A 21,281-nucleotide genomic window follows, 5' to 3' on the forward strand; every position below is an offset into this window, starting at 1 on the left:
CAACTCCGGTCCTCGAGAGCCGCAGGCAGGTCAGGTTTTCAGGATATCCACAATGAATATGCAGGAGATAGATTTGCATACCATGGAGGCAGTGCTTGCAAATCTATCTCCTGCATATTAATTGTGGATATCCTGAAAACCTGACCTGCCTGCGGCTCTCGAGGACCGGAGTTGCCTACCCCTGCCTTAGATGAACGGTGGTATATAAAACTAAAAAATAAAACAAACATTAAAAAATGAATCCTTAGATTGAAGGTGGGCTGTAACTCATTATGATGGGTAATAAAACAGTCATGATAGATGTAAGACCACAACATCTTTTACCATCTAGGAAGAACGAACAGAACCACAAAAGCACGTCTTCATTACAGAATAAACAGAAGTACCTGCTAGATAGATATTATTCCCCCCCTGTCCATGATCTTAACACACTGGCTAAATTGGAAGTGCTGTAGGACTTTGCTTGTTCATTTGAGCAGATCATTTATGAAATCATGGCACCCACAAAGCTAAGTCCGTACTGCCAAGGATTTACAGGAAATGAGCCAGACCGTGGTCTGGTCTGCCTCGTGTCTCATCATTTATCTTTAAAAACAAGTCGTGCTGAAACACAATGGCAGTGGAGCAATCAATCTCAGATTAATCAGCTATGGAAAATCATATTGAGTATTTTATCACCACACTGATTAAAGGGGCGCTGTACTAACTGTGGTAAAACAGGATTGATAAGCATGAATTATTTACTGGTTTTACCACCTGATGTACCAAACTAATGATACACAGAGTGCAATATCATGACCATATTACTACTGCATACTGCTAACCAACCTGAAGTGAAAGGGCTGGTAGCACTTGGAACCTTCCCCCCGCCCTCCCCCCATTTCCCATTCTCTGGAGAAGATTAATGGACCTCTAGGAGCTCCCTTATATCCCCATAGCCTTCACTCCCATAAGAAACTGAACAAGCCTCTGAGCTCGACACTGTCAAACTCTACGGGACTCTATTCCCATTTCTCCTTCCTCTACTTCACAAAGCTAAACAAGTCTCAATATCTCTAGCATCAAGCACCATTTTGATTCTGGCACACAGCCAGCATGAAAGAAAACAAACGCCCTCTTGCTGGAAAAGACAATGATGGCCTTTATGAGACAAATTTGGTTTGGGAGGGCAGGATGGGGGATTGAGCAATGGGTCCTCAAGAGAGTGGGTGGCATTGGGAAGGACTCAGAGGCCCCAGTGATGGGGGAGGCAGCAGCCAAGGTACACATTAATTTTCATGCTATTGGTTCACGGCATCTACATAACCTTAGGTGCAATTAACCCTCATTAATATTAATCAGTATTACACCTGCTATTCACAGGCATTACATAGTAACATAGTAGAGGATGGCAGATAAAAACCTGTACGGTCCACCCAGTCTGCCCAACAAGATAAACTCACAGCATAAGGTATGGTGTGATACTACATATATATATACTTGATCTTTACCCATCAACTTCCTTTCCTGACTTGTACATGAAGGGTGTGCAGACCAAAAAGATTTGTTTCACGTTGTTTACAGGAACTTTTGGTTTTTAATCCGGTTACCTCAATTCTTCTGTTACAAGAGCAAACTCATTGGTACTGCACATACTATCAAAAGACTGAACTCTCTTGTCTAATCGTGCACTATTTGCAGTGGGCCCTAATATGCTAAGTACACTAATAACTGATACTGTTCTCAAAGCTATTTTTTGCCATTGTTTTATTGTACGAATTTCATTATTGGTTATAATTTTATCTTGTTTTATTGTCAGAGAATTTTACGGTACTTTTTTGTATTGCTAATAGTTATTGGATTCTTGTGTACTGTAATCCACATTGAACTTTGTGGTTAGGTGGTATAAGTGCATGAATTAAATTAAATTGTTTGTTAAATGTACACATTAGTATATTATCCCTTAAGAGAGTTGAAAATGCATGACTACGTATTAAGGGGTCTTTTTACTAAGCTGCGGTAATGCACCCTTAGGTGGGTTTTTCCCCATGTGCTAAAGCAATTTTTACCACAGCTGTAAAATGGCCAATGGCCATGTGCTAATGTTTATCTCAAAACCTAGAGAAACTCTCCACTATATCAAGTACCAATACAAAAAGGAAAACAGTGGCGTTAAAAACTACCCTCCGTCATGATACTTTTCACCATAAATTTATTTATATATTTATATTTCAAAACAATAATGGAGGAAAAGACCTCAGCTGTCTTAGGCTGTGCGGTTCAATTTCTGGTATATATCTTATTATCCAGACTTGTACACCATTTACAGCAGACTCAATGAAAAACCTCCATGTAAAAATAATTTTTTACTTGTATAACTTGCATGCATAAATTTTCATTCATCATTAACTTAAAAAAAAATCACAACCATTCAACTCTTCTGTTTTTTTTTTAATCTTCTTTCAAAATACTTTGTAAATACTTGCTATCAAATGGGAAAAATAGAAGCACTTAACTTTTGTAATCGATCCCAATGATCCCTGTTTGACAGCAAGTATTCACCTCCTCTGAATTCTGACCTGATCAGACATCTTTTACTGTTATCATGGCCCCAGATAGACTGAGCCACTCTTATAGAGTTTTCAGTTGGGGCCTGGATTTGAGGGTGGAGAGGTCGTATCACCAAAAATGTGATGACTGTTACTGGTTGGTTTATTGCTGCTTATGTATGTTTGTCATCATATAATCCGCTGAGAACTATGGATCAAGCGGAATAAATGTTTTTAAATAAATAAAATGATTTAAACTAAAACAGAAGCAGAGTTATAGTACATGAGCTTTCATGACCTCTCAGGACTTCTCTAAAGATATCTTCCAGCAACTTCTCTTTCATCCTGCGTGTCACTGCATACTCTTATTTCCTTTGTGTGAGGTGTGTGTACCAGCTGCCTTTTGTGCCCATCAATTTATTTATTTATTTGTTGCATTTGTATCCCACATTTTCCCCAACAAAGAGGGGCCCTGTAAGTAGAATTTACATCCCTTACAAAACCAAATTTGTGAAGTAATTAGGGAAGATCTGTGCAATCTCCTCTAATTTATGGGTAGGAGTGCCAGAGGGCCCCACCGGGGTACAACAATACTCCTCCCATCAGGACTATTCTATGGCATTTTGCCATATAAACTTCTTCCTACCACTACAGCACAATGTATTTGTTCACACCGGAAACAGCAATTTACATAGTACCGGAATGGCAATTGCTGTTTCCGGTGTGAACAAATACATTGTGCTGTAGTGGTAGGAAGAAGTTTATATGGCAAAATGCCATAGAATAGTCCTGATGGGAAGAGTATTGTTGTACCACGGTGGGGCCCTCTGGCACTCCTACCCATAAATTAGAGGAGATTGCACAGATCTTCTCTAATTACTTCACAAATTTGGTTTTGTAAGGGATGTAAATTCTACTTACAGGGCCCCTCTTTGTTTTTGTTTTTTAAACATTCTGCCGACTTACATTATTTTATAATTGGCTGCATTGATGGTGCTCACTTACCCTTCAGCATCTTAACTGCAACCTTCTGGAAAGATCCATCTTCCAGCTTCAGCTGTGCCTCTCTAACGGATCCAAATTCCCCTGCAGGAGAAGCAAAATAAAACAAATTAAGAAAGGGCTACAGTGATTAGCAGCGCTGAGGAATCAGGTCACAATCATAGCTTTCCAAGTTTCATAAGGTTGCCAAATCCCATAAAAGTTAGCCAACCGTCCGTGACTCAACGCTGTCAACTTAGACATTTGAAAAATAAAGCTCAATTTCTGTAGAACCTGAGATACAGAAGGCAAGCCAGGCTGCTTCCATGCCTGTGCTAAAGCCAATTTACTAGTCACAAAGAACGATATTGCCAGCTTGAGGTGCTCAACCTTGATTGCCGAAGGTTTAAAATGAAGCAAGCAATAGTCTGCTCTTCGCGAATATGGCTTATTCAGTATACTGTTGAAGCAGCCTATTTGCTCATGGTGAGTAAACTAGCTTTAGAACAGCCTTGGAAGCAGGGCTTCCCTGCCTTCTACAGATTGGATATTGCAAAAATGGGCTTTTTTCAAATGTTGAAATGGACAGCATTGTGACATGGATATAGAGGGGCACATTTTCAAAGCAGTTAGACTTACAAAGTTCCATAGGTTACTACGTAATTTGGGAAATCTAAGTGCTTTGAAAATATGCCTCAATGTAACTTTGTAAGTCTAAGGTCCCTGTTTACTAAGACATGCTAATGCTAGAGACACCCATATATTCTTATAGGTGTCTCTAGTTTTAGCACGCGCTAAAATCTTTATCGTGCCTACAGCGCAGCTTACTAAACAGGGCCCAGAGTGCTTTGAAAATGAGTACCATACTTAAATTTCACAAAATTTGGAAAGCTTATGAATTGTAGAGGGCCTCTTCCTGGTATAGATTATATTAAGAAAGAATCTGCTTTTGGTAACAAGGAGCACAACAAAATCGTTTTAAAAGACTTTATGGTTTTACTGCTATTTCCATACTGAAATACTGATATCTAGATATCACTTTATATTTTGGGAACAGGGTTGGGGGTGATGGGAGGCAGGCAATGGCAGGGTTTCAAAGACTTTTGCATGTTGTTGTTCTGTATGCATAATTCTAAAATAAAAAGTTTCAAAAAATGTAAAAAAAGAAAAGAAAAATACAGCAGCTTCTCCTAACAGACCACTGCTGCTCTCAAGGCTTCCAGGTGGGCCCTCAAAGGTGCTGGTTTATCTTTGACTAGTGGAAATCTTGAAAAACTGACTGGGTTGTGGCCTTTGAGGACTGTAGTTTCCCACCCCTGCTCTAAATTCTGTGCTGTTAGCCACAGTCATAACAGGCTAGAAAGAAACAGTCTTTGATATGAAAAAAAAAAAAAACCCACCAAAACAAATTACATCTGACCACTGACCCTGGTTGAGTGTCCTCTTGAAAATGATGTCCAGGATAGCTATATCTTCTGCAGAGGGCTGATGTTATTTGAAACATCTGACAGGTGGGTGTATGTACAATAAATAAAAGAATTTCACAAACCAGAGTGAGGTAGAGAACTCGTTCCAGACGTACCTTTGCCTAGTGTCCGGCCCAGCGTAAACTGCTGCTGCTGAATCAAGACATCTTTCAGTCTCATCTTGAGCTCATCACTGATCCCTATGTTATCCACTGAAAAGAGCAAACAGACACTCAAACACATGCTGCCAGTTTCACCTTTGTTGCTGCACATCTTATGCGAGTGATCTAGGTTTTAGAGCTACTCTTGAGACTATTGGGGATGGAGGAATTGCAGAGGAAATTGTCACAGTTGCCTGGGGTTTGAACATTCTCCCTGTGGTACACCCTGGTAGTAAAGGGTCAAGGATTTGATATACTGCTTTTCTGTGGTACAACCAAAGTCGTTTACATGTATTATATGCAGGCATTTTCTCTGTCCCTAGTGGGCTCACTATCTACGTTTTTGTACCTGTTGTAATGAAGGGTTAAGTGACTTGCTCAAAGTCATAAGGAGCTGCAGTGGGAATCAAACCCAGTTCCCCAGGTTCTAAGCCCACTGTGCTAACCATTACGCTACTCCTCCACTCTAATGAGCTACAAGGCTCAATGTGTGGCGGCAGTCAAAAAAGCAAACAGGATGCTAGGAATTATTAGGCAAGGGATGGTGCTCCACGGTGTGTCCGCCGTATCTCAAAAAAAGATATAGCGGAATTAGAAAAGGTTGAAAGAAGAGCAACTAAAATGATAAAGGGGATGGAACTCCTCTTTGTATGAGGAAAGGCTAAAGAGGTTAGGGCTCTTCAGCTTGGAAAAGAAACGGATGAGGGGAGATATGATTGAGGTCTACAAAATCCTGAGTGGCATAGAACGAATGGAAGTAAATCAATTACTTGTGACCTGGCTTGGCCACTGTTTGGAAAACAGGATACTGGATACTGGGCTAGACGGACCATTGGTCTGATCCAGTATGGCTACTCTTATGTTCTCCCGTTGTTGTCAAGGGAGGAGGCAGACAAACTGGGTATTTATTTATTGCATTTGTATCCCACATTTCCCCACCTATTTGCAGGCTCAATGTGGCTTACATTATGCCATAGTAGGCCTAGTAGTGAAGAGAAAGTCTGTGCAGCGATTAAAAATCTTCCTGGGCTGGAGAAGACTGACTCCTAGGTGAACAGTACAAGATCCTAGCTCCGGAGATTGGTGTAGTTTTGACTACCATTTTCAATGGCTCACTTTTGGGGCGTGCCCTTCCCCTAGCTATATATGCTGCTAATGTTGTTGTCTTACTTAAACTGGAAAGGATGTAACAAAGCGTGGGAGCTATAGGCCTATTGCTCTGCATAATACTGATCTAAAAGTTTTTTGAAAAGTGCTGATGCTTAAGTTGGAGAGAGTTCATCCTAAACTGATATATTGTGACCAAACTGTTTTGTGAAGGGTAGGCAAATGGGGGATAACCAAGAATGCTGTTGCCGATTTCCACTGACAGGATTACATCAGAGAAAGACTGAAGTTCTCTGTTAAACACAAGATGTTTACATTAGAGAATGACATGGGGACAAAGTTTGACTCCGTCCCCGCAGGCCATGTCTCCATCCCTGCCCTTTAGGTTCTGTCCCCATCCCCGCTTCGTGGGCTCTGTCCTCATCTGCAGAAGCCTCAACACTTAATGATTTTATATTTATACACCTGTTGTGTATAAATTACAAATAGAGAACAATAATAACAATGAGCAGCTATAATAATCCTCCTTCCCACCACCACCCTCTACCCTTCCAACCCCAACAATAGGTGACTTCTACTACACCAAGGAATCCTAATTCACACTGTTAAAATGTCCAGGGGTATAAAATACAACCCGTTCTATATGCCCTAGAGGGGAAAAATATGCCCTATAAAGCACTGTTATGTTTTTTTAATCTGTGGATAAATAAGAAATCATCAACAATCTCAGGATTCAATCCAGCTCTCCTGTCTTCCACAGTCCTTCCTGGAATAGAAGTTGTCTTCTTAGAAGATGTGCTGGTAGCAAGATGTACAGGAACTCCCATGCAAATTTTGTTAGTTGTGGCCAGTATGTTTACTTGTTTTTCCAAAAAATCAAAATATCTTTATAGGCATCACTTAAACATAAATAACAGTCCAGTTCATTAACAGGCTTCAAAGTAGAAAATGACATGGGGACAAAATTTGTCCCCTGTCCCTGTGGGCTCTGTCCCCATCCTCGCCTCATCCCCATGGGCTCTGTCCCGTCCCCACCCCGTCCCCGTGGGATCTGTCCCCGCGGTTACTGTGGTTCCCCATCCCCGTGTCATTCTCTAGTTTACATAATGCCTGCCTTCACTGTGACCAGTTTTGGACATATTACACAATGCTATTATCACCATTCCCTATAAAATCAGGAAATTAAAGCAAGAACAGTCTTAAGTACAATAAAAATTACAACCAGATTTAGGAACTTAAGGGACCACAGTCACATGTTGGTTCCTAAAAGGTCTTTCACTGAAGAAGACTTTTGCTTTAAGTGAGTAGCTAGGGAAACTACTCAGACATGGCATAACGTCATAATGGATGTACCTGCTCTTATGGGTTGCACAATACATTTGCAATATACAAGAACCACCCAAACACAGGATTAACGTCAACATCCATCTCCTGGAGACCTTGTTCAGGGGGACCTCAATTCAGTGAGTTACTGGAACCCCCACTATTAAAATTATTTAGGGTTCCCTTTCACAAGAAGTTGGCCACATATCACTACCTCTGTTCCCAGCAGAGGTTTACAGCTCTAACTGGAAAGCATCACAAAGCAATACCAACCTCAAGCAGACCTCAATTACTGTTATTCTTTAGTTTCAATCTTATACCTAACGGTATAACCAAGCCTAACAGGAATACAGCTTCTATTAATGGTACATGGTTACAAAAAACCGGTTCCACGTACATGTTGCATCCATTGGTTCTGGCCCTCTCCTGTTGAAAGATCTGGCAGCTGTGAAGTGGACCACTGGCCCTCCCCTGCCCAGCACAGAGCCAAACACTTGCCTAGGAAAAAAAAAAAGAAAGGAAAAGGTGAACAGCAGCAAAGTCAGGGAGACCCCCACCATTCCGTTAATCTTCTTTCATTCATGATACTGCTATGCTACAGGTAATGTAGTAAAGCTGGTGAGGATATAACCCCCCCTCCAAAAAAAAAAAAAAAAAAAAACTGGCATCAGTTAAAAAAAAAATTTACTCTCACCCAAAACGAGTCTCTTTTCTCCTTTTTCGAAGGAAAATGAGTGTCATTGCAACCATAGTGACAAGGGCAGTGAGAACACCCAACACCAGGGGTACCCAAGACATACTGTTTTGTGCATTCCCTTGTTTTCCTGTAGAAGGTAGAAAGGCAGAGACTGGTTAGGGAGAGAGAGACTGTACAGAGTTTATACACATGAGTAGGTTATTCCTTCTCCACCTCCCCCCTTCCCAAACGCCGCCCATGTCTGTACATTCTGAAAATAGCTGAAATGTCAGCCTCGCTCAAGTATGCCAAGAACATAAAAATGCCACTATAACCTTGCCTGTGGTGCATCTACTTAGCCTAAATGTCAGTATCTGTGGGGAGACTAGGTGCACAGACAGTCTCAGCAGGGATGTGCTCTGGCATCCCTACTAATGAATACAGAAGCCGAGTAGGAATATCATGTGATCATTTTGCTTTCCACCATGAGTAAGGCAGTGTGAAACAATTTAAAAGTTTCCACATGCAAGTTCACACACATCTCTCTGCTTGGCCCAGGATGAACATATGAGTAGTAACATAATTCCAGGGCTGGAATTATATTGGGGGGTGGGGTGAAAGCAGAGTAACTGCCCTGGATTCCATGATACAGGGAGTTCTGAAGGAGCCGAAACATAGTTTTTTTTTTTGTGGGGTTTGGAGCCCCCTACTAAAATTTTTTATCCTGGGCCCCAGCTGTTGAACACCAGCCATACACAGTACCATTCAGCTATCATTTCAGAGTTGACAGCACACTCCTACAGTTTCATAAGTTGCAGGTGACCATGTGTGTGTGCACAGAGAAGTATCATCAGTTGAGCACATATGAAAGATATGGGTGGGCCTCATTATTTTGAAGCTGTATGTTTTATTGCACTTTTACCATGCACTCTCAAACCCATAGGTTTCCCCAAAGCGGCTGTGCCACTTCCATATAATCAGCCAATAAGCAAATCATCCCGTAAACACATTTCAAGCTCAGCCAACTTGCCCACCTGTCTTTTGCTTGGTGGCAATAAGCAAGGGATCGCTCCAGGGTCCACAACCTGCTGAGTTCAGCGCGCAAACACGCACAGTGAGGTTTTTCAGTGGATCCCAGGCTGTCAGGTTTGCTTTTGTTCCCTGAACAGATATTTCTCCCTGACATGAAAGAAGAACAGAACAAAGAAATGCAAATATTACCACTCAAGAGAAACTGCTGTTCTTTTGTTCCTTCTGAATGCTTCTAGTACATCTCAGCTTTAAGGCCCTGATGTTCAAAACTTCGGCACCCTTCCAAATAGCGCAGTAAAAATACCGCTGGAACAGCACCCTAATGCTCAATGCTAATGAGATGCAAATATAGACACGCTCATAGCGCTGAGCATTAGGGAGGTCAGTGCAGGAGAGTTCCACTGTACACTCAGTTACTGTGTGCACGTGCTTCATAAAACTCAAACCTGAATCACACAGGTGTCTGTTTTCTGCAGCCTAAATGTAAGCTTTTTTTTTTTTTTTAAGCTTAGACACTTAGATGCAGGAAAAAGATGCTAACGTATTTTTTTTGCTTGGAAAGGCTTGCACGGGCTTCCTTCTGCTTCCAAAAACTACTTGACATTTCTAAAGCGCTACTAGGGTTACGCAGCGCTGTACAGTTTAACAAAGAAGGATAGTCCCTGCTCAAAGGAGCTTACAATCTAAAGGATGAAATGTCAAGTTGGGGCAGTCTAGATATCCTGAATGGAGGTATAATGGTTATGTACCAAAGGCGACATTGAAGAGGTGGGCTTTGAGCAAGGATTTGAAGATGGGCAGGGAGGGGGCTTGGCATATGGGCTCAGGGAGTTTATTTCAAGCATAGGGTGAGGCGAGGCAGAAAGGGCGGAGCCTGGAGTTGGCGGTGGTGGAGAAGGGTACTGAGAGGAGGGATTTGACCTGTGAGTGGAAGTTTCGGGTAGGAACGTTAAGGGGAGATGAGGGTAGAGAGGTAACGAGGGGCTGCAGATCGAGTGCATTTGTAGGTAAGTAGGAGAAGCTTGAACTGTATGCGGTATCTGATCGGAAGCCAGTGAAGTGACTTGAGGAGAGGGGTGATATGGGTATATCGGCCCTGACGGAAGATAAGACGTGCAGCAGAGTTCTGAACGGATTGAAGGGGGGATAGATGGCTAAATGGGAGGCCAGTGAGGAGTAGGTTGCAGTAGTCAAGGCGAGAGGTAATGAGAGAGTGGACGAGTGTTCGGGTGGTGTGCTCAGAGAGGAAGGGGCAAATTTTGCTGATGTTATAGAGAAAGAAGCGACAGGTTTTGGCTATCTGCTGGATATGCGCAGAGAAGGAGAGGGAGGAGTCGAAGATGACTCCGAGGTTGCGGGCAGATGAGATGGAGAGGATGAGGGTGTTATCAACTGAGATAGAGAGTGGAGGGAGAGGAGAAGTGGGTTTGGGTGGAAAGACAATAAGCTCGGTCTTAGCCATGTTAAGTTTCAGGTGGCGGTTGGACATCCAGGCAGCAATGTCAGATAGGCAGGCTGATACTTTGGCCTGGGTTTCCGCAGTGATATCTGGTGTGGAGAGATAAAGCTGGGTGTCGTCGGCATAAAGATGATATTGGAAACCATGGGATGGGATCAGCGAGCTCAGGGCCCAGGGAAGAGGTGTAGATTGAAAAAAGAAGGGGTCCAAGGACAGATCCCTGAGGAACTCCAACAGAGCGCGGGATGGGGTGGAGGAAGATCCATGAGAATGTACTCTGAAGGTGCGGTGGGAGAGATAAGAGGAGAACCAGGAGAGGACAGAGCCCTGGAATCCAAATGAGGACAGTGTGGCAAGAAGTAAGTTGTGACTGACAGTGTCAAAAGCGGCGGATAGGTCGAGGAGGATGAGGATGGAGTAATGACCTTTGGATTTGGCAAGGAACAGGTCATTACAGCCTTTAGATAGTGCCGAGAGTGTAGAGGGCAAAAGCCGGATTGAAGCGGATCAAGGATGGCATGAGAGGAGAGAAAATCAAGGCAACGGCTGTGAACGGCGCGTTCAAGTAACTTGGAAAGGAAGGGCAGGAGGGAAATGGGGTGGTAGTTGTAGGGTCTAGTGAAGGTTTTTTTGAGGAGTGGTGTGACTACAGCATGCTTGAAGGTGTCAGGGACAGTTGCAGTGGAGAGAGAGAGAGGTTGAGGATATGACAGATGGGAGGGGGGGTGACAGTAGGAGAGATGATGTTAAGTAAGTTGGTGGGGATGGGATCAGAAGAACAGGTGGTGCATTTCGAGGAGGAAAGAAGGTGGGCGGTTTCCTCCTCGGTGATATCAGGAAAAGAGGAGAAGGAGGCCTGGGTTGGTTGGTTGGGGGAGTGGGTTAAAGGGTGAAGAGGAGGAGGAGGCTTGGTGGTGAACTCGAGGTTGATCTTTTGCACCTTGTCACGGAAGTAGTCAGCCAGTGATTGAGAGAGTGAGGGGGGGTGGGAGCGGAGGGCACTTTGAGGAGGGAGTTAAGGGTGCAAACAGACAACGAGGGTTAGAGCTGAGAGAATTAGTCAATTGGGTATAATAATCCTGTTTGGCAAGGAATAGGGAGGCCTGGAAAGAAGATAGCATGAATTTATAATGAATGAAATCGGTATGGGTGCGAGATTTCCTCCAGAGGCGTTCAGCTGATCGGGCGCAGGAACGAAGGTATCGGACGCAAGGGGTCAGCCAGGGCTGGGGATTACTACGCCTTGTGGGACGGGAGATGGATGGTGCAAGGGTGTCCAGGGCAGAGGAGAGAGTGGTATTGTAAGCGGAGACAGCCTTGTCGACAGACTCGGAGGACAAGATGGAAGGGAGGAGATTAGAGATACTAGAGGATAATGTGGGAGGGTCAACAACCTGGAGATTCCTGGAAGTAGTAGTTAGTGTTGGGCGGGACTGAGGGGGAGGGTGATGAAGTATGAAGGTGATCAGGTGATGGTCTGAGAGGGGAAGAGCTGAGCGCAGAAATTGGAGGGTGAGCAGGTAGAGGAGAGGACGACGTCAAGACAATGGCCAGTTTGGTGAGTAGGGGTGGTGGAGCTCAGCAGGAGGTTGAAGGAGGAGGTCAGAGTGAGGAATTGAGAAGTGTAAGAGTCGGATGGGTCATCAGCGTGTATGTTAAAGTCTCCAAGAAAGAGGGACGGGGATGAGGGTTCAAGAAAAATGGAGAGCCAGGCATCGAAGTCGGTAAGGAAGGAGGAGAGGGACTTGTCAGGGGGGCGGTAGATGACAGCAACTCTGAGTGGCAGCGGGTAGAATAGACGGATGGAGTGAACTTCAAAGGATGGGAAGCAGTGAGACTGCGGTAGAAGGAGGGTTTGAAAACAGCAAGAGGGCGAAAGTAGTAACCCGACGCCACCTCCGTGGCCAACTGGGCGGGGAGAGTGGGAGAAAAGGTAACCTCCATAGCATAGGGCCGTGACTGAGGCAGAGTCGTCGGGGGTGAGCCAGGTTTCAGTTAGGGCGAGCAGTTGAAGGGAACAGGAGATGAAGAGATCATGGGTGAAAGAAAGTTTGTTGCAGACCGAGCGGGCGTTCCACAGGGCACACGAGAAGGGGAGGGAAGAGGGGGGGGAGGAGGGGAATAGAGATGAGATTGGAGACATTGCGGAATCGTTTGCATGGATAAGACGAGGACAGGTGTGGGGGACCTGGGTTGGGATTGATGTCTCCTGCGGATAGCAGGAGAAGGAGCAAGAGAGTGCAAAGGCGGGTGGGGGAGGTGGGGTGACGAAGGCGACGAATACGGGATGCGCTTAGGAGGAATGGGGAGGGGTTAATAGCAGGAAGGAGGTGTTGAAGGTTGAGAGCTAGGAAGGAGGAGGAGGACAGGAGAGATGGTGAGGTGGTGGGGGATAGGGGTGGGTAGGATATTGCAGTAGTGAGCAGGACGGGAGAGGACATGGATGGGCAGTGAGTTACTGCGGTAGGAAGCGGTAGGGGGAGGGGGACAAGGTTAGGAAGGGACAGGGCAAGGAAGAGAATGTGAATAGGGGCCATGAACAGACGGATTGGGACGAGATGGAACAGACGGCTTGGAACAAGCTGAGTAGAACTCTTTGAGCTAATTGTCCTGATTCATAGTCCAAGGGGAGTAGACAGAGTTGTTAGTAGTAGTCCTTATGGGGTGCTATGAGATGAGAGATACGCAGATTACAGTTCTAGGTGCAAAATTACAGGCATTTAAAGCGGATTACAGTTCTAAATGCAATATCATGCTATGAGATGAATGATAGGCAGATTACAGTTTATACATGCTGCAAAGCCTGTAAAGCAATTTAAAGCGATAAAATAAAGTTTTTGAGCATTTAAAGCAAAAACAATCAAAACCGGCAAATTTTGCAGAAAGAATCATGAGAAACCCTGTCTTTAAACATCCTAACGCCCGCTCCAACCTGGTGTTATTTTTTTGCAGCGGTAAGGCAGTTTTGTTTTGGGCACTCTTTTCTGAGCATTGAGCAGCAATACAAAATGTCCTCATTAGCATGCTACTTGAGTAGTTCATCTGCGCACTCATTTGTTCCTACGCTCCAGGCCTTTGAACATTCTGCGCAAGTGAATGCTGGTGCTAGTACAGTACTAATGGTCTCCAGTACTCGTGTTTACTTTTGAGCATTGGGGCCTACGAGTCTATTTGTAAAGTGCCTTCTTCTCCCCGCCCCCCCCCCCAAGTAAGATCTTCTATCCAATAAGATACCATGGAATAGACTAATCATTACACCAAACGCAACAGTATTAGCTGAGGCGTGGGTGCACGGTGCCATGTTATGGGTGGTTCTATGCACTTTGGCCCTCCACCTTATTCTTTATACCAAATAAAGCAGCATTAGCTGTTGAGCTGAGCTTAATGTGGCAGCAGAAGGCAGAACACAGATCAAATTATACTGTGTATCAATGGAGGTTTACTTATCACAGTATAGCAGCAGTAATAAAAGTGCAAGATTGCTGTGGTTCAAAACTACTCAACGTGCAAACTCAATCATACAAGATGACCACTTCCATCAGTATAAATGGAAGGGACAAGAAATTTCCTTTCTAATGTTTTTAAAAATTCCTACATACAAGTGCTTGTATAACATAGGGGGGGCATTTTCAATATGATGTCTAAGTCCAACTTTGGACGTTTTGCTAAAAGCGTCCAAATTTCAAGTGGGGAACATTGTCATTTTCAAAACAGAAAAACATCTTTTTTTCCCCAAAAATTGGCTATTTGATAGACGTTTTTGTGCTCTGTGTGTTTATCTTTTTGGTCCATTTTCGAAAAAAAAAAAAAAAAAAAAAAAAGTCCAAGTGAAAAACACACAAAATCAAGCCACTGGGATGTAGGAAGAGCCAGAATTCTTAAGTAGACTGGCCACACAGACATCTCAGGAGAGCAATCAAGAACCCTAGGGGCACTGCAGTGACCGTCAAATAAATGCTCCCAGGTACACATCTCACCGTTGTTCCATTAACTTGTCTGCTGAGACCCCCCAAAACCCACTACGCCAGGCCATACACCACTACAATAGCCCTTATAGGTGAAGGGGGCACCTATGTGTGGGTACAGTAGGTTTCTGGTGAGTTATGGAGGGTTTGCACAGTTTCCACCACAGGTTTAACATAGAGGGGGAGGTATGGGCCTGGGTCCACTTTTCTGCAGTGCACTGCACCCACCACTAGACTACTTCAGGGACCTGTATGCTGCTCTAATTGACCTGAGTACAACTGAGGCTGGCATAGAGGTAGGTAAGTAATGTTTTTAATCATATTTTTGAGGGTGGGAGGGGGCTAGTGACCACTTGGGGGAGAGTAAGGGGAGTTCATCCCTGATTCCCTACAGTGCTCATCTGGTCATTTAGGGCACTATTTTTTTTTTAGCATTTTCATTAATAAAACAGGTCTACACCAAAACGTCCAATTTATAGACCTGAATGTTTTCGTTTTGTTCCATTATGGGAGAAAAATGTCCAAGTATTAGGAACACCCAGATCTCGCCCTTAACACGCCCCCCCCCCTTGTGATTTGAACATACTTCTGATATGACTTCATAGAAAAACATCTAAAAATTAGTTTTGAAAATACCAATTTGGATGTTTTTGTGAGAAAAAAAATCCATATGCAGATTTATGCCACTTTTTGGATGTTTTTCTCTTTTGAAAATGAGCCCCACCGTAAATAAAAACAGAGAAAGACCAAGACCACTTATTCCATCCAGTCTTCGATACTAAGGATACATTCCAGCTGCCAGTCATAGGACTTTGTATAATTATTGCTTCTTAGCTCAGTCATTTGTTTCTTGTTTTCTCCTTAGGTTTTCTACCATTCTGGATTGATAAGTGTAAGTATTCCCATACTTAATCCAACACCTATGTTTCTCCTACACATCACACCTTACCACTAGGCTAATACTTCTCTGGGCCTGGCAGATTCCTCTTGCTCCTTTAGAATTCCCTTCAGCTGGAATTTGGGCTGGAATCTCAAACCATGAGCCTTTATTTACAATTACCTGAGAATATTTCCCCTCTATTTTATATACCTTCCCAACTCACCTAACCCAGTGACTACAGCTGAATCATAGGCTCTAAATCATCACTAGGTACAACCAATACAATACTGATTGGAATTTTCTCCTCGCAGGGGCTATAAACACTGCTTCTGCACTGTCCTAAGCCCCAACCTCCCTAGGAACCAAAGATCTAACCCAGGAACTTACTTGTGCAGTACTGTGTACTCAGGGCCAGTGTAAGGGGGTGGGGGAAGAGAGCAAACAGAGCAGCTGCCCTGGGCCCCACAGCTCCAGGCATTTCTTCCCCTTCTCTCCATCACATTCCATCTCATCCTCCCTTCCTGATCTTCTTTAAACATTTGCTTCCCTTGTCAGAGGGGCCCCAGTGCAGCAGACATTCTCACAAGCTGCCTGTGGCTGCCCCAAAGCTTTCTCTCCCTGCCACGATCCACCCCACTCTGATGCAATTTCCTGTTTCCAGTTAGGCGGATCGTGGCAGAGAGGGAAAGCTTCAGGACAGCCTGAGGCAGCTTGTGATGATGGCTGTTGCACCGGGGTCCTTCTGAGAAGGGAAATAAAAAGTTTAAAGAAGACCATAAGGTGAGGGGAAGGGAGGGAGAGAGACTGTGGTGGAGAGGAGGGGAAGAGATGCTGGACTGTGTAGTAGCAATGCAAGTGGCGAGACTGAAGGGGGGGGGGGGGGGGAGGATCAAGGGCCCATCAATTTCTGCCCTGGGCCCCACCATGTCTAAAACCAGCCCTGTGTACCATAGTACTGGTGGACACCAAGCTCTGTAATAATCTAAACTGCTACCAAAACTAACAATGCTGTTCCATAAGTTCCAGTTGCCTATATCCCCATGGACTTGCTGGATGGCACTCAGCCACCATCAACCTACCAAAATTAACCATGCTGGGTTTCTGGGGCATTAGGGCCTACTGAATCACACCCAGATACCCCACAGCATCACTATACCCACTATACCTTCTGTTCTCCTCTCTACTTGTCTTTGCTTTCAAGAAACAGAAAGCTGAATAGTTTGCAGTCTAACTCTTAACTTTACTTCAACCAGTGCTCTCTACGTACCTGTCCCAAGTGTGCTTGAATTCAGTCACCGTTTTGGTTGCAACTACCTCTGCCATTAAACTATTCAGGCTTTGACTATCCTCTCAGTAAAGTATGTTCTCGTGTTTCTCTGAACCTTCCTCTCTGTAACTTCATCTTTGAATTTCTTTTCTAAAGAAAATTTCACCTTTCTATACATTATCAAAAACTCAAATATTTAAATGTTTGTTATCATACACTTTCTCCTTTCTATTCTTTCCTCCAGCAAATTCATTTGAATTGTATTAAGCCTCTCTTTGTAGGGTTTGCGTTGCAGGCTCTCTATTTTAGTAATTCTTCACTAAACTTCTTCTATTCTTTTACTGTTGTTATGAAGGTACAGCCTACAGAACAGAACATAGTAGTACAGCTAAGTAAATTGTTAGCTTTCCCAGTTACTTTATTACATTGATTGGCCACCCAAATGCATCGGAAATGATTAACTTCTAGATCTGCCTTGTTTCACAATTAGGATAAAAACAAAACTAACATGTGGTTACTGGATTTTGGTATCTCAGATGCATGACTTTACCACTTTTAGCACTGAAAACTCATTTCTACAAAACCTTGACCATTCTTCAAGGTCTATTCCAAGCCCCCTTTATCTTTTTTTCAGCCTGTCTGTTGCATCAGATCAATTATAGATTTTAGAATCTGTAAATAAGGGTATTTTCCTTCAAATTCCTCTACAAATTTAATGATGCTCTTTGCTTAACCCATAAAGCTCTCCATTTTGGATCTCCTTATCTCTCTTCTTCCACTATCCCCAGTCACGTGCACTGTGTTCCCTAGACTCCAACAGACTTAATCTTCCCTTGCCTAGATGGTCCACTATGAGTCTACCAGTACGTCTGCCTTCTTTCTTTCTGTCGCTCTTTTTGTGGAATGACTTACCCCCTCTGTTTAGGTCTGAAATATCTTTTACTAAATTCAAATCCCTTTTGAAGGCACACTATTTTGAACAGGTGTTTGGAACGCCAGCAGGGGGCTCTCTGAGCTTGCCGGCTCTGCTTTGACTCAGTGGTTAGTATGTGAGCAGATTGTTTATCTGACCAATCATACCAAGACTTATACAGTGTTGGTATGATTGGTATGTACCTTTCCTATATTTTAATTGGCGTTCCTTTCTTGCTGTCCTTGTTTTAACAAATTTTCTTGTAAGCCACTACAGTCTGAGTATTGTAATATCAGTTAATCAAATATTTTAATAAACAGACAAACATATTGAAACAAGCCCTCGATTAGGCCATGGGACCCAACCCTGATTAAGCCAGAGGCGCTATACTATCTCTGATTTATAAATGCATTTCTTTCACAAGATACCTGGGTAACATTGTCTTGAATCCACTGCAGTTTGTACTCCAGGGGGCCCTCCTTCTCCACATTAAGAGCTACCTCCTCCCACTCCAAAACTAGGCCGGAGTCCTCCTGGACTAAACGGATGTTCAGTGGAGCAATGCTGGGTGCTAAAGACAAAGTCAGACCAAGGCATTCAGTTACCATCCACAATCAATATTTCTCCTGTTTTTAACCTATGACACCTTCCCACAGTAGTGGTAAAACGAGTTCAAAGTGGTAATCATGGTCACTGCTAAAATGAAAGCGTGTACAAGGTTTTAAACAAACTTTTCAAAGCTCTGGCTCCATTTCTGGAGACCACTGAAGCAACAGTCAGAGAATTCCATGCTTGGATGAGGACTATGAGAACAGTATCACAAGGCACAGATTCTTACAATAATTAAGTGCAATCTAGATTCACTACCAGGTCAATATTTAAAATCTGCACTCAGTATTTACTGGATTTAACTCATGCCTTTCTCAATAGATCAAGATAAGTAACATTCAGGTTTTCCTGTCCCCATTGGGCTCACAATATACATTTTGTACCTGAGGCAATGGAGGATTAAGTGACTTGTCCAAGATCAAAAGGAGCAGCAGTTAGATTTGAACCTGACTTCTCTGGGTTTCAGCCTGCTGCTCCTCCACTCCAAATATAAATGGATATTCAGCACTGGCTGCTATGCCGGTTTCAGTGCTGAATGTTTTGAGTATTCCACCACTGACCACGAATATTCAGCACTGGTATCTGTGAAACAGCTTTAAGTTATCCAGAATCCCCCTGATTCTATCAAGTTCCATGCACATGTTACGGAACAGTGGTAGCTGTGCACGTAACAATTTAATAATGAGCTGTTATTTGATGTTAATGAACAACAATTGGCACTAATTGGCAGTTATGCACGGAACTACCCCTAGTCAATATTTTACAAAATGCGCATGCAAAATCCATAGCACGCAACTGCAAGTGGGGATGGGTCAGGGGGATACCTAGTATTCTATAACCTGTGTGCATAATCAGTGGCATAGCTACGTGGGGCCTGAGGGGGCCTGGGCCCTCGTAGATTTGGCTCTGGCCCCCTGCCGACGATCCCCTTGAACCCCCTCCCGCCACCAACTCTCCCCTGCCGTTGCCGCATCAGATACCTTTTTTGCTAGCGGGGGTCCCCCGCCGGAGTAGCGCCTTCGTTCAACGAAGTTCCTGCGATCAGCTGTTTCGATGCCTTACGTCCTGCACCGTGCATGTAGCCCTGTGCAGGATGTAAGGATTCGAAACAGCTGATCGCACCAGAAACTTCGTTGAACGAAGGTGCTACTCTGGCACTGAAGAAGTCTCTCTTCAGCTGGTGGGGTTCGGGGACCCCCGCCAGCAAAAAAGGTATCTGATGTGGCGGCGGGGCGGGCGGCGACAGCGGGGGAGAGTTGGTGGTGGGAGGGGGGTTCAAGGGGATCGTCGGCAGGCCGGCAGGGGAGTCCAATGTGGTGGCGGCGGCTAAACAGTGCCCCCCCACCTCGGGCTCTGGCCCCCCCTCCCCGCGAGGTCTGGCTACGCGCCTGGTGCATAAGTGCTATCACTTATGAACTTAACTAACAGCAGTTAGGTGCGAGTATTTACACCAGTATTGAGCTAAAGTTACAAATACAAAATCTAATATAATAATTTGCTCCTGCAACATTCTAATGTGTCTACCTGCGTTCATAACTATCTCCTGACGTCACTCTCCCGCAGTAGAAGCCTGCTTGCCTGACGTCAGGAGATGTTAATCCTCCGATTTCCTCCACCCAATAACGTTTTACCTCCTGCTCCACAGGACCTCCCTGTGTCATTTCAGGACCCCCCCCTCCACCCCTCTGTCGTTTCAGGACCCCTCCCCCCTCTCTGCCCCTCCCCTTCATAAGAGTCGGCTGTTTAAAAGTTTTTACTTCCTGCACACATGGACGCCGCTACATACTACCTTTGCTTTCGCTTCTGTTTTAGCTGTTCCTGTGATCCCGCCCTTCAGCAAACAGGAAATGAGGGCGGGACCACAGGAAAAGCTAAAATAGAAGCGAAAGGCTGTCTGAAGCGGCGTCTGTGCGTGCAGGAGGTAAAAACTTTTAAACAACAGCCGGCTCTTATGAAGGGGGAAAGGAGGAGGGGTCCTGGAACTCCACTAGAAGGGGAGGGCTGGTTCTGGAACTGGAAGGGGAGGGGGGTCCTGGAACTCGAATAGGAGGGGTGGGAGGGTGGTCCTGGAACTCGAATAGGAGGGGTGGGAGGGGTGTCCTGGAACTCAAAGAGCGGGGGGGGGGGGGATCAGGGAGGGAGGGGATCCTGGAACTCAGACGGGGGGGGGGGGGGAGAGGGAAGGGGGGTTCTCTTTACCTGATAATTGTAATTACCATCATCATTTTCCTAGCGCCCGTTTCATTTCTTTTAGAAACGGGCCTTTTTTTACTAGTATTCTTATATTCTGCAACAATCATAAGTTTTGTGCAGATAACAATAAACAAGAAATCGGTACAAAACCCAGGGGCCCTTTTACTAAGCTGTGTAAGCGTCTACGAGCGCCAAAATGGAGCTACCACCCGGATACTGCGTGGTTCTTGCGGTAATTTCATTTTTGGCAAATGTCCGAAAAATAATTTTTATTTTTGGACGCGCGCCAAGTGGCATTTGACACATGTAGGTCATTACTGCCCAGTTACCACGTGAGTCTTTACCGCTAATGGACCCAAAATGGACGCATAGCAATTTTGATTTTGCCGCACATCCATTTTTGGCAAAAATTTTAAAGGCCTTTTTTTTTTTACAGGCGCGCTGAAAATGGTTTGTGCGCGCCCAAAGCCCGCACCTACACTACTGCAAGCAATTTTTCAGCACACTTTAGTAAAATGACCCCCTAGTGAATTACAAAATTAAAAATAAAATCAACTTATATGACATTATAGAATCAATAAAATAATATCCTGAACAAAAATGCTTTTAAAGACTTCCTGTACAAGTAATAATTAGTAATTGTTCAAACTTGTACCGGTAAAGTATTCCAAGTATGTGCTGCTAAAAAAAGGGAAATTAGAGGAAAATAGCTTTTTTTTTT

The 21,281-nt window shown here is 44.1% G+C and overlaps 1 protein-coding gene across 1 annotated transcript in view; it reads right to left on the bottom strand.

Annotated features, from left to right (window-relative positions):
• TYRO3 (TYRO3 protein tyrosine kinase) overlaps positions 1-21,281 on the bottom strand; it is a 151,142-nt gene that overhangs the window by 54,211 nt on the left and 75,650 nt on the right. Inside the window, exons 8-13 of the mRNA XM_030213779.1 lie at positions 18,187-18,329; positions 9,277-9,421; positions 8,261-8,390; positions 7,964-8,064; positions 5,092-5,187; positions 3,534-3,614 (exon numbers count right to left, since the gene is read on the bottom strand). Coding sequence (XP_030069639.1) covers positions 3,534-3,614; positions 5,092-5,187; positions 7,964-8,064; positions 8,261-8,390; positions 9,277-9,421; positions 18,187-18,329 — 696 coding nt within the window. The remainder of the gene's footprint in view (positions 1-3,533; positions 3,615-5,091; positions 5,188-7,963; positions 8,065-8,260; positions 8,391-9,276; positions 9,422-18,186; positions 18,330-21,281) is intronic.

The sequence above is a fragment of the Microcaecilia unicolor genome, chromosome 9, assembly GCF_901765095.1.
Source record: "Microcaecilia unicolor chromosome 9, aMicUni1.1, whole genome shotgun sequence".
Lineage (NCBI taxonomy): Eukaryota > Metazoa > Chordata > Amphibia > Gymnophiona > Siphonopidae > Microcaecilia > Microcaecilia unicolor.